Genomic DNA, 12,502 nt, shown 5'->3' on the forward strand with positions numbered 1-12,502 from the left:
GTGATGTTGAGCATCTTTTCATTTGCCTCTTGGCCATCTGTATGTCTTCTTTGGAGAAATGTCTATTTACGTCTTCTGCCCATTTTTTTTTTTTTTGATATTGAGCTGCATAAGCTGTTTGTATATTTTGGAGATTAATCCTTTGTCAGTTGCTTCGTTTGCAAATATTTTCTCCCATTCTCAGGGTTGTCTTTTTGTCTCGTTTATGGATTCCTTTGCTGTGGACAGCCTCTCATAGTTCTGGAGGCTGGAGTCTGAGATCAGGGAGCCAGCATGGTCAAGTCAGGTGAAGGCACTCTTCCAAGTTGCAGACTGTCAGCTTTTCATTGTGTTCTCACGTGATGAAAAGAGGGCAAGAATGCTCTCTGCGGGGGCTTCCCTGGTGGCACAGTGGTTGAGAGTCCGCCTGCCAATGCAGGGGACACGGGTTCGTGCCCCGGTCCGGGAGGATCCCACATGCCGCGGAGCGGCTGGGCCCGTGAGCCATGGCCGCTGGGCCTGTGAGTCCGGAGCCTGTGCTCCGCAAGGGGAGAGACCACAGTGGTGAGAGGCCCACGTACCGCGAAAAAAAAAAAGACAGATTAGCTTGTGTTAGTCCAGATCAGAGATGATGAGGGCTTGTGTAAGAGTTGGAGAGATTTAAGAAATACTGAGGAGCTAAACTGGTGGAACTCGGTGAGTCGATGTGGGAGGCAAAGACTGGGGTGGTGTTGGATGGATGATGTGATGCCATTCATTGTCTGAAATGAGGAAGAGGAATAGGTGCTGTGAGGATCAGAGTGAATTTCTATAAAGTGGAAGCAAGTATGATGGTGATTTGTTGAAAGAATAATTAACCAGAACCTCTGTCTGAAGTGGCTCTTGGGGATTGCATGCCTTTTCCCTCTGAAGAAGTGCCTGGTGGGGAGAAGAGGGGTGGTGGCAGCAATGCCTCCCCTGCCAAGTGTCTCCTATCCAGACTGATAGGCCTGGAAGCCTCAGACTGCTGGGCAGGGTCAGATGGGGGGCTTCTGTCAGCGACAGGGTCCTGGCTGGGCCCACCTTGGCTCAACTGCCCCTGATCCCACCCAGGGCTGGAGTTCTTCATGGAAGCCCAGGATGATTTGAGGGTTACTCTCAGCTGCCTGGAACAATTTCTTCAATCTTTGGAGGCCTCAAAGTAGCTAGGAAGGATAAAGGGGTAACCTATCAATGAAAAGAATTGAAAGGAGGGAGAACTCAGGACAAAAATGAGAACAAGTTGTTAAAGTTCCATTCTTTGTGCCCCTGAGAACTGAAGAGACCTTGGGCTGCGCCTGCTTCCAGGTGTGGCCACTTCTAATTTTTCCCAGGCGGAAGAAGATGTCCTATCATTAAAGGGGAGTGCCCTGTCTTCCCGAGTTACCCGGTCTCCTCCAGCGGCATTGGAGTCCTGCTTTGTGACTGTGACCTGCCATTGTCACAAAGCCGTATCAAAGAAGCCCTCAGATGTCTCCTTTGTTCAGAATGTTTCAAATCAACTTCTCCCCTTCCCTTTGAAGGGAACGATTAACCACACACTGATAAATTACCATGATGTGAGGCTGGCAGTCTCGAGAAGTGGCAGTTAGTCAGCACAGAGGAACTTGGGCCTAACAGGTTCCCGAGGTGTGTTGCTGAGAGGACAGCTGTGGCTGAATATTCTCGACTTCACAGAGCAGCCACCCACAGCCCTGAAAGGGGCATTGGTAATCAAACACTATAACTAGGCTAGAAAAAGGGACACCAGTGTGGATGTTTTCATTTAAGAACACTTTATACACACTTCTCTTTTTACCCCCCAGGATGAAAATAGATAGATACCTTTGTCTTTACTGCTCCCTTTATAAGGACCACTTCACACCAAAATCCAGAAAGTATTACAGGGACACTTTCTGCTCCTTATATAGGCTTTCCAAAATAACAGGAGCTGCATTTTGCCAGAGGTAAGCTGGGACTCTGTCCACCCACTGGAGAGGGCATAACGCCTCAGCCTACTGAAGAATGTTGAAAAGGGACTTAAGTGTTCTGACAAAAGGAAGGGCTTCTGAAGAGATCAAAGGAAGGAGGACCAAGTGTAAGAATGAAGCAGTTGTTAAAGTTTAGATGATTTCTGGCATATGACCCTAAGATGTTTGTCTCCATCTCATTCATTGCAGGCAGAAGGAAACACATTCTGCCATAAAGTGGAGTGATCCAGGGTGGAGTTGCTAGTGCCCTGTGATTGATCCATCTAAACCCTGACCCATACGTGGCATTTGCTTTTGACCCTTTTCAGTTATGTCATTTCAAATTCAAATTTGTGTTCTTATGCTCACTTCATTAACTCAGTGTAGTTGTGAGAGCATTGCTCTATCTCCTACCTTTGTGATTTAAAAGGCTAATTTTTCTTTCAGTGGGGGATATTGATCATTCTTTTGATATGTTTTAGTTAGAATGTTTTTGGCTGCAAGTTACATAGAGGGCTTATGCTTTTCATACAAAAGAGAAGTCCTAAGGCAGGCAGTTGCCAGCATTAGTACAGTGGCTCCATGATATTGGGTGTAGGGCGCTGTGTATTTTGTTTCTTTGACTGTCCTTTTCCTCATGATGATAAAATGGCTTCTTAAGCTCTGTCCATCACATCTGCATTCGTGGCAGGAGGGTGGTACCACAACCCTCCCTGTAAACTCCCTTGGCAGATTTCTTTTTGGGATACTGTTATCAGTCTTGGGTCCCTAGGCCACCCTCCCACACCCACCTTCAGGAAAAAAAAAAAAAAAAAAAAGAGGCAGACAAATGTCTTATCATGGTCAGCTTAGATCAGTTCTCATTCTCTACCACCTGGGAAATGTCCTGTTCTAGACAAATTGAGATTCTGTTAAGCTAAGGGAAAAGAAGAAATGGATTTTGAATAAGCAAATAGGTAGCATCTGCCCTAGGGTCTTCAAAGACCAAGGCCAAAAAAAGCCACAAGTGAAATGAAACAATAGTCTTTCATTTTCTATCATAATATGATGATGATGATGATTTTGATTTTGATTACAAAATTGTTACCACACATTTAAAAACTATAGAAAATGATCCTAATAAGTAAAGACATGAGAATTTGGCATATATTAAGAAACATTTGTGGTTTGAATGTCCTTTGATCCATGAGTTTTATTTATAGGAATCTATTCTAAGGAAATAATTGTAACTGCGTCCAGAGAATTAGCTACAAGAATTTTCCTTGCAGCATCATTTATAATAGCAAAAACAAAAAGACAAAAACACCAGCCTAAATGTCCAGCTGTAGGAAATTAATTAAATAAACTCCAGTATATCCTTCAGGGTGACATTGTGCAGCAATTCAGGTAATGTAATAGAAGATCATATAAGTGCATGGAAATATTGTCATATCGTTAATATCAAAAGTAGCTATAAAAGCAGATGTGCAATATTCTATTTTTTAACAAATATATGTAATGGATGCATGTGTACAGATAGGAAAAAATCAAAAGTTTATGTGGTTAGTGCTTATCTCTGGGTGATGGGTCTATAGGTTTTAAAAAGATATTTTTTCCTAAATTATACTTACTAAATGTACAAGCATGTGTGCTTTTTTTTATAATAAGGGGGGAAATATGAGAAAGCTTAAGACTTGGAGAGAGGGGCTTTTTCACCAAAGGACGGTCATCTGGCACCTCGCTCAGTGAGGACTGCTTTCATTCCAACAGTTGGAGGCTGTGAGTGGAAACCTCCCATCCTTCTCCCAGGGCGCCCTGGATTGCTTCCAGTTTTTCATGATTATAGATAATGCTAGGATTAACATCTTTATATTGAAGGCCTTTTTTTTTTCATATTCCCAATTATTTTTGAAGAATAGTTTCCCAAAAGTGATCTCACTAGGTCAGTGGGTAGGAACATTTTTTTCTCACTTACGATACATATTTCCAAATTGCTTCTCAGTGCGGCTGTACCAGTCACAATGCTGCCAGGAATACCTTTGCCAGCACAGGATATTATAATTGTTTTTAGCGTTTGCTAATTCAGCAGGCAAAGAATGGTGCCTCATTATTTTGCTTTGCATTTCCAGCAAGGCTGAACGATCTTCTCTATAAATTGTTTACTTGTTGTATTTTTTATTCCTGAATTTTGCCATTTATCTATTGGGGTTTTCATATTTTCCTTTTCAATTTGTACAAACTCTTTCTATACTAAAGATAATGGCCCTTTTTCTGTTGTACTGGCCTAGCTATAGATATTTCCCCCAGGCTGTTGTTTCCCTTCTGATTTAGTTTTTTTTTTTCTTTTTATATTCAAAAGCTTTGAATTGTTAGGCAGTCAAGTCTGTCACTTTTATGATTTTCTTTTGTTTCTTACAAGTTTAGAAAATTACCCTCTCACCCCTCAAGCAGAAGTCTGATGAATGTTCAACTCTGCTTGCATCCAGATTTAAAAAAAAAATACTTACCCCTTTAACCCATCATTGATTTATCATGCTACTGGTTCGCATAAGGATTTAAATTCATTTCCCCTCAGTTTACCAAAATTATCTCAATCATATTTTTTAATAATTTTCTCCATTAATTTATGATTCCTCCTTTGTCATAGCTAATTTTTATATAAATGGTAGGGCCTATTCCCATAATGCCACCTCTTTTTAAAAGATTATTTATTTACCTAAAATGTATCTGATAGGGCTTATCCTATTTCATTACATTTTAAGCTTATTTTCTGATAAAAATTCTTTTGATTCTTACCCATTTGAATATAAAACGAAATCCCCTACAGACTCAGAATTCCTTTGAGGACAGGAACCAAGTCTTTCTTGGGTATTTCAGTGTACCCAGCACAGTCCCTAGCACATAGAGATAACTAGTTAATACTTTTGAATGAATGAATTCACCCTTTTGTGGCATTCTTTTACTAAAGTTTGTGGTTTTAAGTCCAATCAAGGCCAGAGAAGCTGTGCTTCTCTCTGTTGAACCCCTATCATACACCCAGCAAAACCCCATCTCTCATCCTCCAGTGATCCATGGAGGTTGTATTAGTATCCACATTTCATAGATGAAGAAACCAAGGTGCAGAGCAGTTCATTTGCCTGCATTTGAAAGGCTGTTAAGTGTCAGAGTTGGTCATCTTAGCTAAGGTAGCAATTAAACAGGTAAATCATAGGACCCCGTAGTGTCCAGCACTGGCTTCAGATGGCCTGTGTTCAGTCCCAGTGTGACCTTGGCCAGTTTCGAAACCCATCTGTGCCCCATTTGTATACTGACAGTAGTAAGAGGACCTCAGGGTAGCTGTGAGTGCATAGTAAGACTGTACATTCTAACTGAGTGTCTTATCTCATCCCTAGGAGTCGAGAATACATGTCCTTTTTTCCCCTTTTTTGAGATGTTCTAGGCTGTTACTGTTCACAGGCATGCCTTGGAGATATTGTGAATTTGGTTCCAGACCACCGCAATAAAGCAAATCTTGCAATAAAGCAAGTCACACAAATTTTTTGGCTTTGCAGTGCATGTAAAAGTTATGTTTACACTATACTGTAGTCCATTAAGTGTGCACTAGCATTAGGTCTAAAATAACAATGTACCTACCTAAATTAAAAAAATACGTTGTGGCTAATAATTGCTAACCATTATCTGAGCCTTCACTGAATTTTAGTAACAGCAAAGTTCACTGATGGCAGATCACCATGAAAGTTTGAAACATTGTGAGAATTAGTGACACAGAGACACGAAGTGAGCAAATACTGTTGGAAAAATGGTGCCGATAGACTTGCTTGATGCAGGGTTGCCACCAGCCTTCAATTTGTAAAAAACACGGTATCTGTGAAATGCGATAAAAGTGAGGTCTGCCTGTGTAGTAGCACTGTCACCTTGAGGTCCTATAAGGATGTGTGTTTTGACGTATGTGTGACAGTTGTTCCTTGCCCCTCTTTTGTAACTGAGAAAGGGAACAGCTAAATAGTGAAGCTGAGGACAGCTGTAAAATCAGAACTTGTTGCTCGGGCCCCTCATTCTGTATCTGCTATTCTAATCCTTAGGCCTTGTCTTTGCCTTAAATGTTCCCATGGCCTGTTTTGGAGTTAAAGCTTTTAGAATTTTCTTTTAAAGAGGAAGTGAGTACAATTCTATTTTAAGGTAAGGGCATCTCTTTGCAAATGGAAAATCTAATCAATAAATGTTTAGCAGCTGCTGTGGACAAGACTCTTGGCATTCTTATAAGCACACGAAAGTAACTGGATGTGTGGATGATTGTGTGGAAATCAGATCTGGGCTCAAGTTCAGGTTTAATATTTACTAGCCATGTGACCATGGGCAAATTTTAACCTCTCTAAGACTCCATTTCTTTTCAGGAAACTATACATAAGAATTCCCATCCTAGGGACTTCCCTGGTGGCGCAGTGGTTAAGACTCTGCACTCCCAATGCGGTGTTTGATCCCTGGTCAGGGAACTAGATCCCACATGTGTGCCACAACTAAGAGTGAGCATGCCACAACTAAAGAGCCTGCCTGCCGCAACTAAGGAGCCTGCCTGCCACAACTAAGACCCGGCACAACCAAATAAATAAATAAAATAAATGTTAAGGAAAAAAAAGAATTCCTGTCCTACAGAGGATGGAGAGGAGCAAACAAGAGAATATGTGTTAAGAAGCCATTAAACTCCTTGCCTTGTAGATGTGCCTATGCTGAGGGTCTAGGGGAAGAGGGTACTAAGTAGGCCCACCCAAGACAAAACTGTGGGACACCTGGAGGGGCCACCATGATGGGTGTCAGGGGACAAAGAGAGAAGGGCCCATTGGAACTGAAGGTTTGTGTTCTGGGCTGAGTCTCCAAGACTTGAGCTGAGGGTCATCCCAGATGTTCAGGGTCAGGTAGGAGGAGACAGACAGAATGGAGGCCCCCAAGCTCCATCCAGAGGCAACTTGTTCTATCAAAGCCCGGCAGGGCTTTATTTACTGACTTCTTTGCCACTATCTCCTGCTACCCAAGTCTCACCCTCTATTTGATACTTACACAGTGTTTACACCCCAGCACCTAACTTAGGGCGTGGCCCAGTTCACGGTGAAAAAAAATTTTTTTTTTTAAATGTACAATTGTAAGCCTAAGTATTTAAATTTATTTATTTATTTATTTATTTTTTGGCTGTGTTGGGTCTTCGTTTCTGTGCAAGGGCCTTCTCTAGTTGTGGCAAGCGGGGGCCACTCTTCATCGGGGTGCACGGGCCTCTCACTGTCGTGGCCTCTCGTTGCGGAGCACAGGCTCCAGACGCGCAGGCTCAGTAGTTGTGGCTCACGGGCACAGTTGCTCCGCGGCATGTGGGATCTTCCCAGACCAGGGCTCGAACCCGTATCCCCTGCATTGGCAGGCAGATTCTCAACCACTGCGCCACCAGGGAAGCCCACGGTGAAAATTTTTGTTTGCTGAAGGTGTGAGTGGTGCTCAGACCATGTTTGTTGACTGAATAAGCATGACCCTGGCTGATGACATGTCCAATCTAGTTTACAAGCAACTTCGAATAAGACCCTGGGAGAAAGAGACCCTGACAGGCACAAGGACGGTCTGTAAAGAACAGTGCTTTTGGTTTGGGAGCCTGATGAATTGAGATGCTTGTGGGAGACAGCCAGCCCCACCTTCCTAAGCACAGCATGGGGAGACTCCATTAGCAGGTGTGTCTATTGAGAACCACATGCATTACCGTTTTCTTCAAATCACGTTTGACTTTTAGTTGATAGTGGGGCACAAAAACATTTAAGATCATACCTTTTAAAAGTTGCATCTTTTAATGTCTTAATAAGATTGAAAGGCCTTTATGGTGCCTGCACAAAATCTCTTCCGGGATAATGTTCATTTTCCAAGTGATGCTCTATCTAGTTCCTAGGTTGATCCAATCAGTTAAGCTTAGGAAGCAGAAAGATGGGGCAGAATACTCCCAAGACACTTACCACAGTACCTTCCTAGGTCCTTAGGTTCGGCCTGTACTTTGACATGATTTTTTTTTTTCAAGTGGGCGGAAGTGTGCAAATCTGGAACCCAGAGCTTTCATTCACTGAACAAACTTATTTGTGCCTGCTCTCTGCCAGGTATCAGGGGAGGGTGCAAAGAGGAAAAGCGTGGACCCTGCCGTCAAGGAGTTCATGATATGATGTTTTTACTTACGGGGCCCCTAAAAGGAAGGTGGGTGTTTTGTCCATCCTTGCTAGACCTCACGTCTTTTAAGCAACAGGTAATGTGATTTTTCTCTGACAGCTCTGGGTTGGTTAAATGAAGCCCTGTAGCTATGGCTTTATTTACAGGCCTGTGGGAGCAACACAGGCCAGCGTTGCCACGCTGACCTTCTCTGCCTCCACTGGGTGCTTGGTTGACCAACGGCTATCACCCGGCCAGGTTTCCCAAAGCAGACCTCTGTTGTTGGCTTTGTGAAGCACTCAGAGGGCGGCCTGTGCTCAGAAATAGAGTTCTCAGCAAAAGCCACAGAATTGTTGGTGGCCTTGCCACTTGGCCAGCTGTTTTTCATTTCTCAGCAACATTTGGCTCTCTCTTGCTGTGTGATGTCAGCATTAGCTATCACAGAATGTTCTCTGTTCAAACAACGTATTGGCTGATTAAAATCAGTTGCCTTGTCAGTGACTATAAAGCAGTGATTGATATGATTGCCCTGGGATTTTAAGAATTTTTTTCTTTTAAGAAAATATTAAAACATTTTTGAAAGCAGAGAGCATAGTATAATGGGCACCCATATGCACATCACGTCGATTTAACAGTGAACACTGTGCCACATTGCTTCATCTGTTTTTATTGTTGCTGAAGTACTTTAAAGTAAATTACAGACATCGAGACATTTCACGCCTAAATACTTCAGTGTTGATCTCTAAAGAATCACATTTCCCAACAACCACAACATCATCAGCACTTCTAACAAAATTAATAATAACTCCTGGACTTCCCTGGTGGTGCAGTGGTTAAGAATCCACCTGCCAATGTAGGGGACACGGGTTGGAGTCCTGGTCCGGGAAGATCCCACATGCCGCGGAGCAACGAAGCCCGTGCGCCACAACTACTGAGCCTGCGCTCTAGAGCCCGTGAGTCACAACTACTGAGCCTGAGCGCTGTAACTACTGAAGCCTGCGTGCTCTAGGGCCCGCAAGCCACAACTACTTAGCCCATGTGCCACAACTACTGAAGCCCATGTGCCTAGAGCCCGTGCTCCGCAGCAAGAGAAGCCAGTGCAATGAGAAGCCGGCGCACTGCAACGAAGAGTAGCCCCTACTCGCCGCAGCTAGAGAAAGCCCACGCAAATAAATAAATAAATAAATAAATAAATAAATAAATAAATAAATAAGGTAACTCCTTGGTGTCATGTTATCCAATCCATGCTCACATTTCCCTCCCTGTTACCCAGAAGTCTTCTACTTGGTCTGTTCAAAAGAGGACTCAGTTCTAGGCTACACGTTGCATTTTGCTATTTTATATCTTAGGCTTTTAAAATCTAGGACCGTTCCTTCTCAACTTTTTGGATGTTTTTGTTTTTCATGACATTGACTTGTAAGAGTTCTTGGATCTTTCAATAGGGATTATGAAGTTTTTCATGGATACCTTTTGCACTATAGCTAAATATCTTTTGTTGCATTAGGTGCTGTTAGCCAGAGGTATGTGTTTTTAATATTTTGCCATCAAATCTAGCTTCAGTATCTTAGAAATTCATTCAGATCTGACATTGGCCAATAGTGGGTTTTTTTGGAAAAAGCATTCATTATATTCATTTCTTTTTAATCTCAAATAAAATCCTCTGGATTTATACAGAATTTATTGGCTTAAAATGAATGCAAAATAATAAAGGTAGGTTCTGAATATCAGCCAAGTGTAAGGTTAAGGAAATCCCTAATAATTCTTCTTCACGTTCAGTTTGCAGAGAAATTCCAGGAGGTGAAAGAAGCCGCCAGACTAGCCAGAGACAAATCCCAGGAGAAAATCGAGACCTCGAGCAATCATTCCCAAGTAAGTAATTTGTCTGTAAAATGAATGAGTGTGATCAGTGATTGAGACTCTTTGTTCCTTGTCACTTTTGACAAGAAATAGGAAATTTTTGCAGTAGGGCATTTTGAAAACTTTTTCAACTGTTAGCCTACTCACAGTGAGATGAATGTGACATGTAAGAGACTCTTGAATTTTTCAGGATGTGGTGATATATTTTGGATGGAAAACGTTTGATGAGATTAGAGTTAATGCATGTCCCTGGTCTGGGATGTCCTCTGGTCATGGTTTAAAAACCAATGCCAAGGTGAAGTGTTTTCTTTCTGTGTTGGGAGGTGAGGTCTGCTTGAAGGATGCTCATGGACAAATGCAGGTACCTGTGCCCATGACAGAGAAAACTTGATCGATGCCAGAGAGTCCTCATCTGTCTCCCTGTTATAACAAAGTCAAGTGGGAGGTGGTATTCCAATAGCTCTGGTTTAGCCAACGTAAATGTGGCTTTGCCAGGAACTGAGTTATCTGTCTACTTAAAAGTGTGATAGGGCTTCCCTGGTGGCTCAGTGGTTGAGAGTCCGCCTGCCGATGCAGGGGACGCGGGTTCGTGCCCTGGTCCGGGCAGATCCCACATTCCGCGGAGCGGCTGGGCCCGTGAGCCATGGCCGCCGAGCCTGCGCGTCCGGAGCCTGCGCTCCGCAACGGGAGAGGCCACAACAGTGAGAGGCCCGCGTACCGCAAAAAAAAAAAAAAAAAAAAAAAGTGTGATAATTGACTAAAAGGGACCTATTTCAACCTGAAATAAAAATACCTGCCTTCCGGGGCTTCCCTGGTGGCGCAGTGGTTGAGAATCTGCCTGCTAATGTAGGGGACACGGGTTTGAGCCCTGGTCTGGGAGGATCCCACATGCCACGGAGCAACTAGGCCCGTGAGCCACAACTACTGAGCCTGCACATCTGGAGCCTGTGCTCTGCAACGAGAGGCCGTGACAGTGAGAGGCCCGTGCACCCTGATGAAGAGCGGCCCCCGCTTGCCACAACTAGAGAAAGCCCTCGCACAGAAACGAAGACCCAACACAGCCAAAAATAAATAAATAAATAAATAAATTTAAAGACAGAAATCTATAAAATTTATTAAAAAAAAAATACCTGCCTTCCTGATGTCTAGATTGGGGTGTGTAGTGGTAGGTGGAAACCTTGACCTAGTGACAGAGTTATGTGTGGAGAGACAGGGAAAGGGAGACCTGACGAGATGTAGGAGCTGGGGACTGGAATCAGGGATAAGCATGATGTAAATGCAAGGCAGCCAGGGGTCTGCCTGCCTGGGGGTGAGGTGCACAGTGGGAGGAACAGAGATGCACTTGGAGGTACTGTGGAGGACCTGGAATTCTTCATTGGTGGATCATTCTTACTTAATTATTTATTGTTGGGTAATGGGAAGACATTGGAGATGTTTTATGGCTACTGATCAGGAATTGACATGAGGGCTGTATGCGGGTGGTGAGGAAGTCAGGGAGGAGCTGAGGGCAGGAAGATCGGAGAGGAGGCTGTGGGGTGGAGAATGGCCAGGCCAGGACAGCCATGGATGGATGTCAGGGCAGCTTGTGGAAAGAGAACAGGAGGCATAGGCATCCTTAGCAGTCAATATCAACACCCTAGACTTGGCCGTCAGCAATAGCTGAAGCTGAATCCTATAAAAGATGCCCCTATGGATTTATGGAAATGAATGTGTATTAGACTTCAAATGGACAGGAACTTTCCTGAATCTTTGTAAATAATCTTTAATAACATCTAAATGATACTGTTAATTTAGTATACTAATTATTGTACTGAGTAATCGCTGAGGATCTGTAAAATTGGGCACTTGAAATGGTCCATAGTCTAAGGACTTTCTCTGTGTTTTTTTTTTTTTTTTGGAATGCTAAGATTATTATACAATAAGAGTTACCAAAGAAATTTTGTTAATGTTTTGGTGTGTTTCTTCCTAATATAGCTTTCCCTTATATTTTTGTGTTATTCTTTTTAATCTTTTTTTAAAAAACTTATTTGTTATGATCCTTTCCTTGTGTTTTAAAATATCCCTTTTCAAAACTATTTTAATGGCTAGATAGTATTCCAGTGTTTGTTTGTATCACAACTTATTCCAGTAACTTCCTATAATTTGGGACAGCTATGTTGTTTCTAATTTTTCATTAATATAAATAACACTGTGCTAAGCATTCTTGCACACCTTTTGTGCATTTGATGGTTTCTGCAGGATAAATTCTTGAAGTAGAAGTATTGGGTTAAGGGTAGGACTTTTTTTTTTTTCTGGTCAACAATTTTTTGGGGGGGATTTTATTTTATTTATTTTTCATACAACAGGTTCTTATTAGTTATCCGTGCTATACATATTAGTGTATACATGGCAACCTCAATCTCCCAATTCATCCCACCACCACCACCCCTGCCACTTTCCCCCCTTGGTGTCCATACGTTTGTTCTCCACATCTGTGTCTCTATTTCTGCCCTGCAAACTGGTTCATCTGTACCGTTGTTCTAGGTTCCATATATATGCATTAATATACGATA

General features: G+C 42.6%; 1 protein-coding gene across 11 annotated transcripts in view; it reads left to right on the plus strand.

The window, feature by feature from the left end:
• HOMER2 (homer scaffold protein 2) overlaps positions 1-12,502 on the plus strand; it is a 99,596-nt gene that overhangs the window by 69,421 nt on the left and 17,673 nt on the right. For all 11 annotated transcript variants that reach the window (XM_024117403.1, XM_055087902.1, XM_055087900.1 and 8 more), the window contains exon 4: positions 9,870-9,962. In XM_024117403.1, coding sequence (XP_023973171.1) covers positions 9,870-9,962 — 93 coding nt within the window. The remainder of the gene's footprint in view (positions 1-9,869; positions 9,963-12,502) is intronic.

Source organism: Physeter macrocephalus, chromosome 11 (assembly GCF_002837175.3).
Source record: "Physeter macrocephalus isolate SW-GA chromosome 11, ASM283717v5, whole genome shotgun sequence".
Classification (NCBI taxonomy): Eukaryota; Metazoa; Chordata; class Mammalia; order Artiodactyla; family Physeteridae; genus Physeter; species Physeter macrocephalus.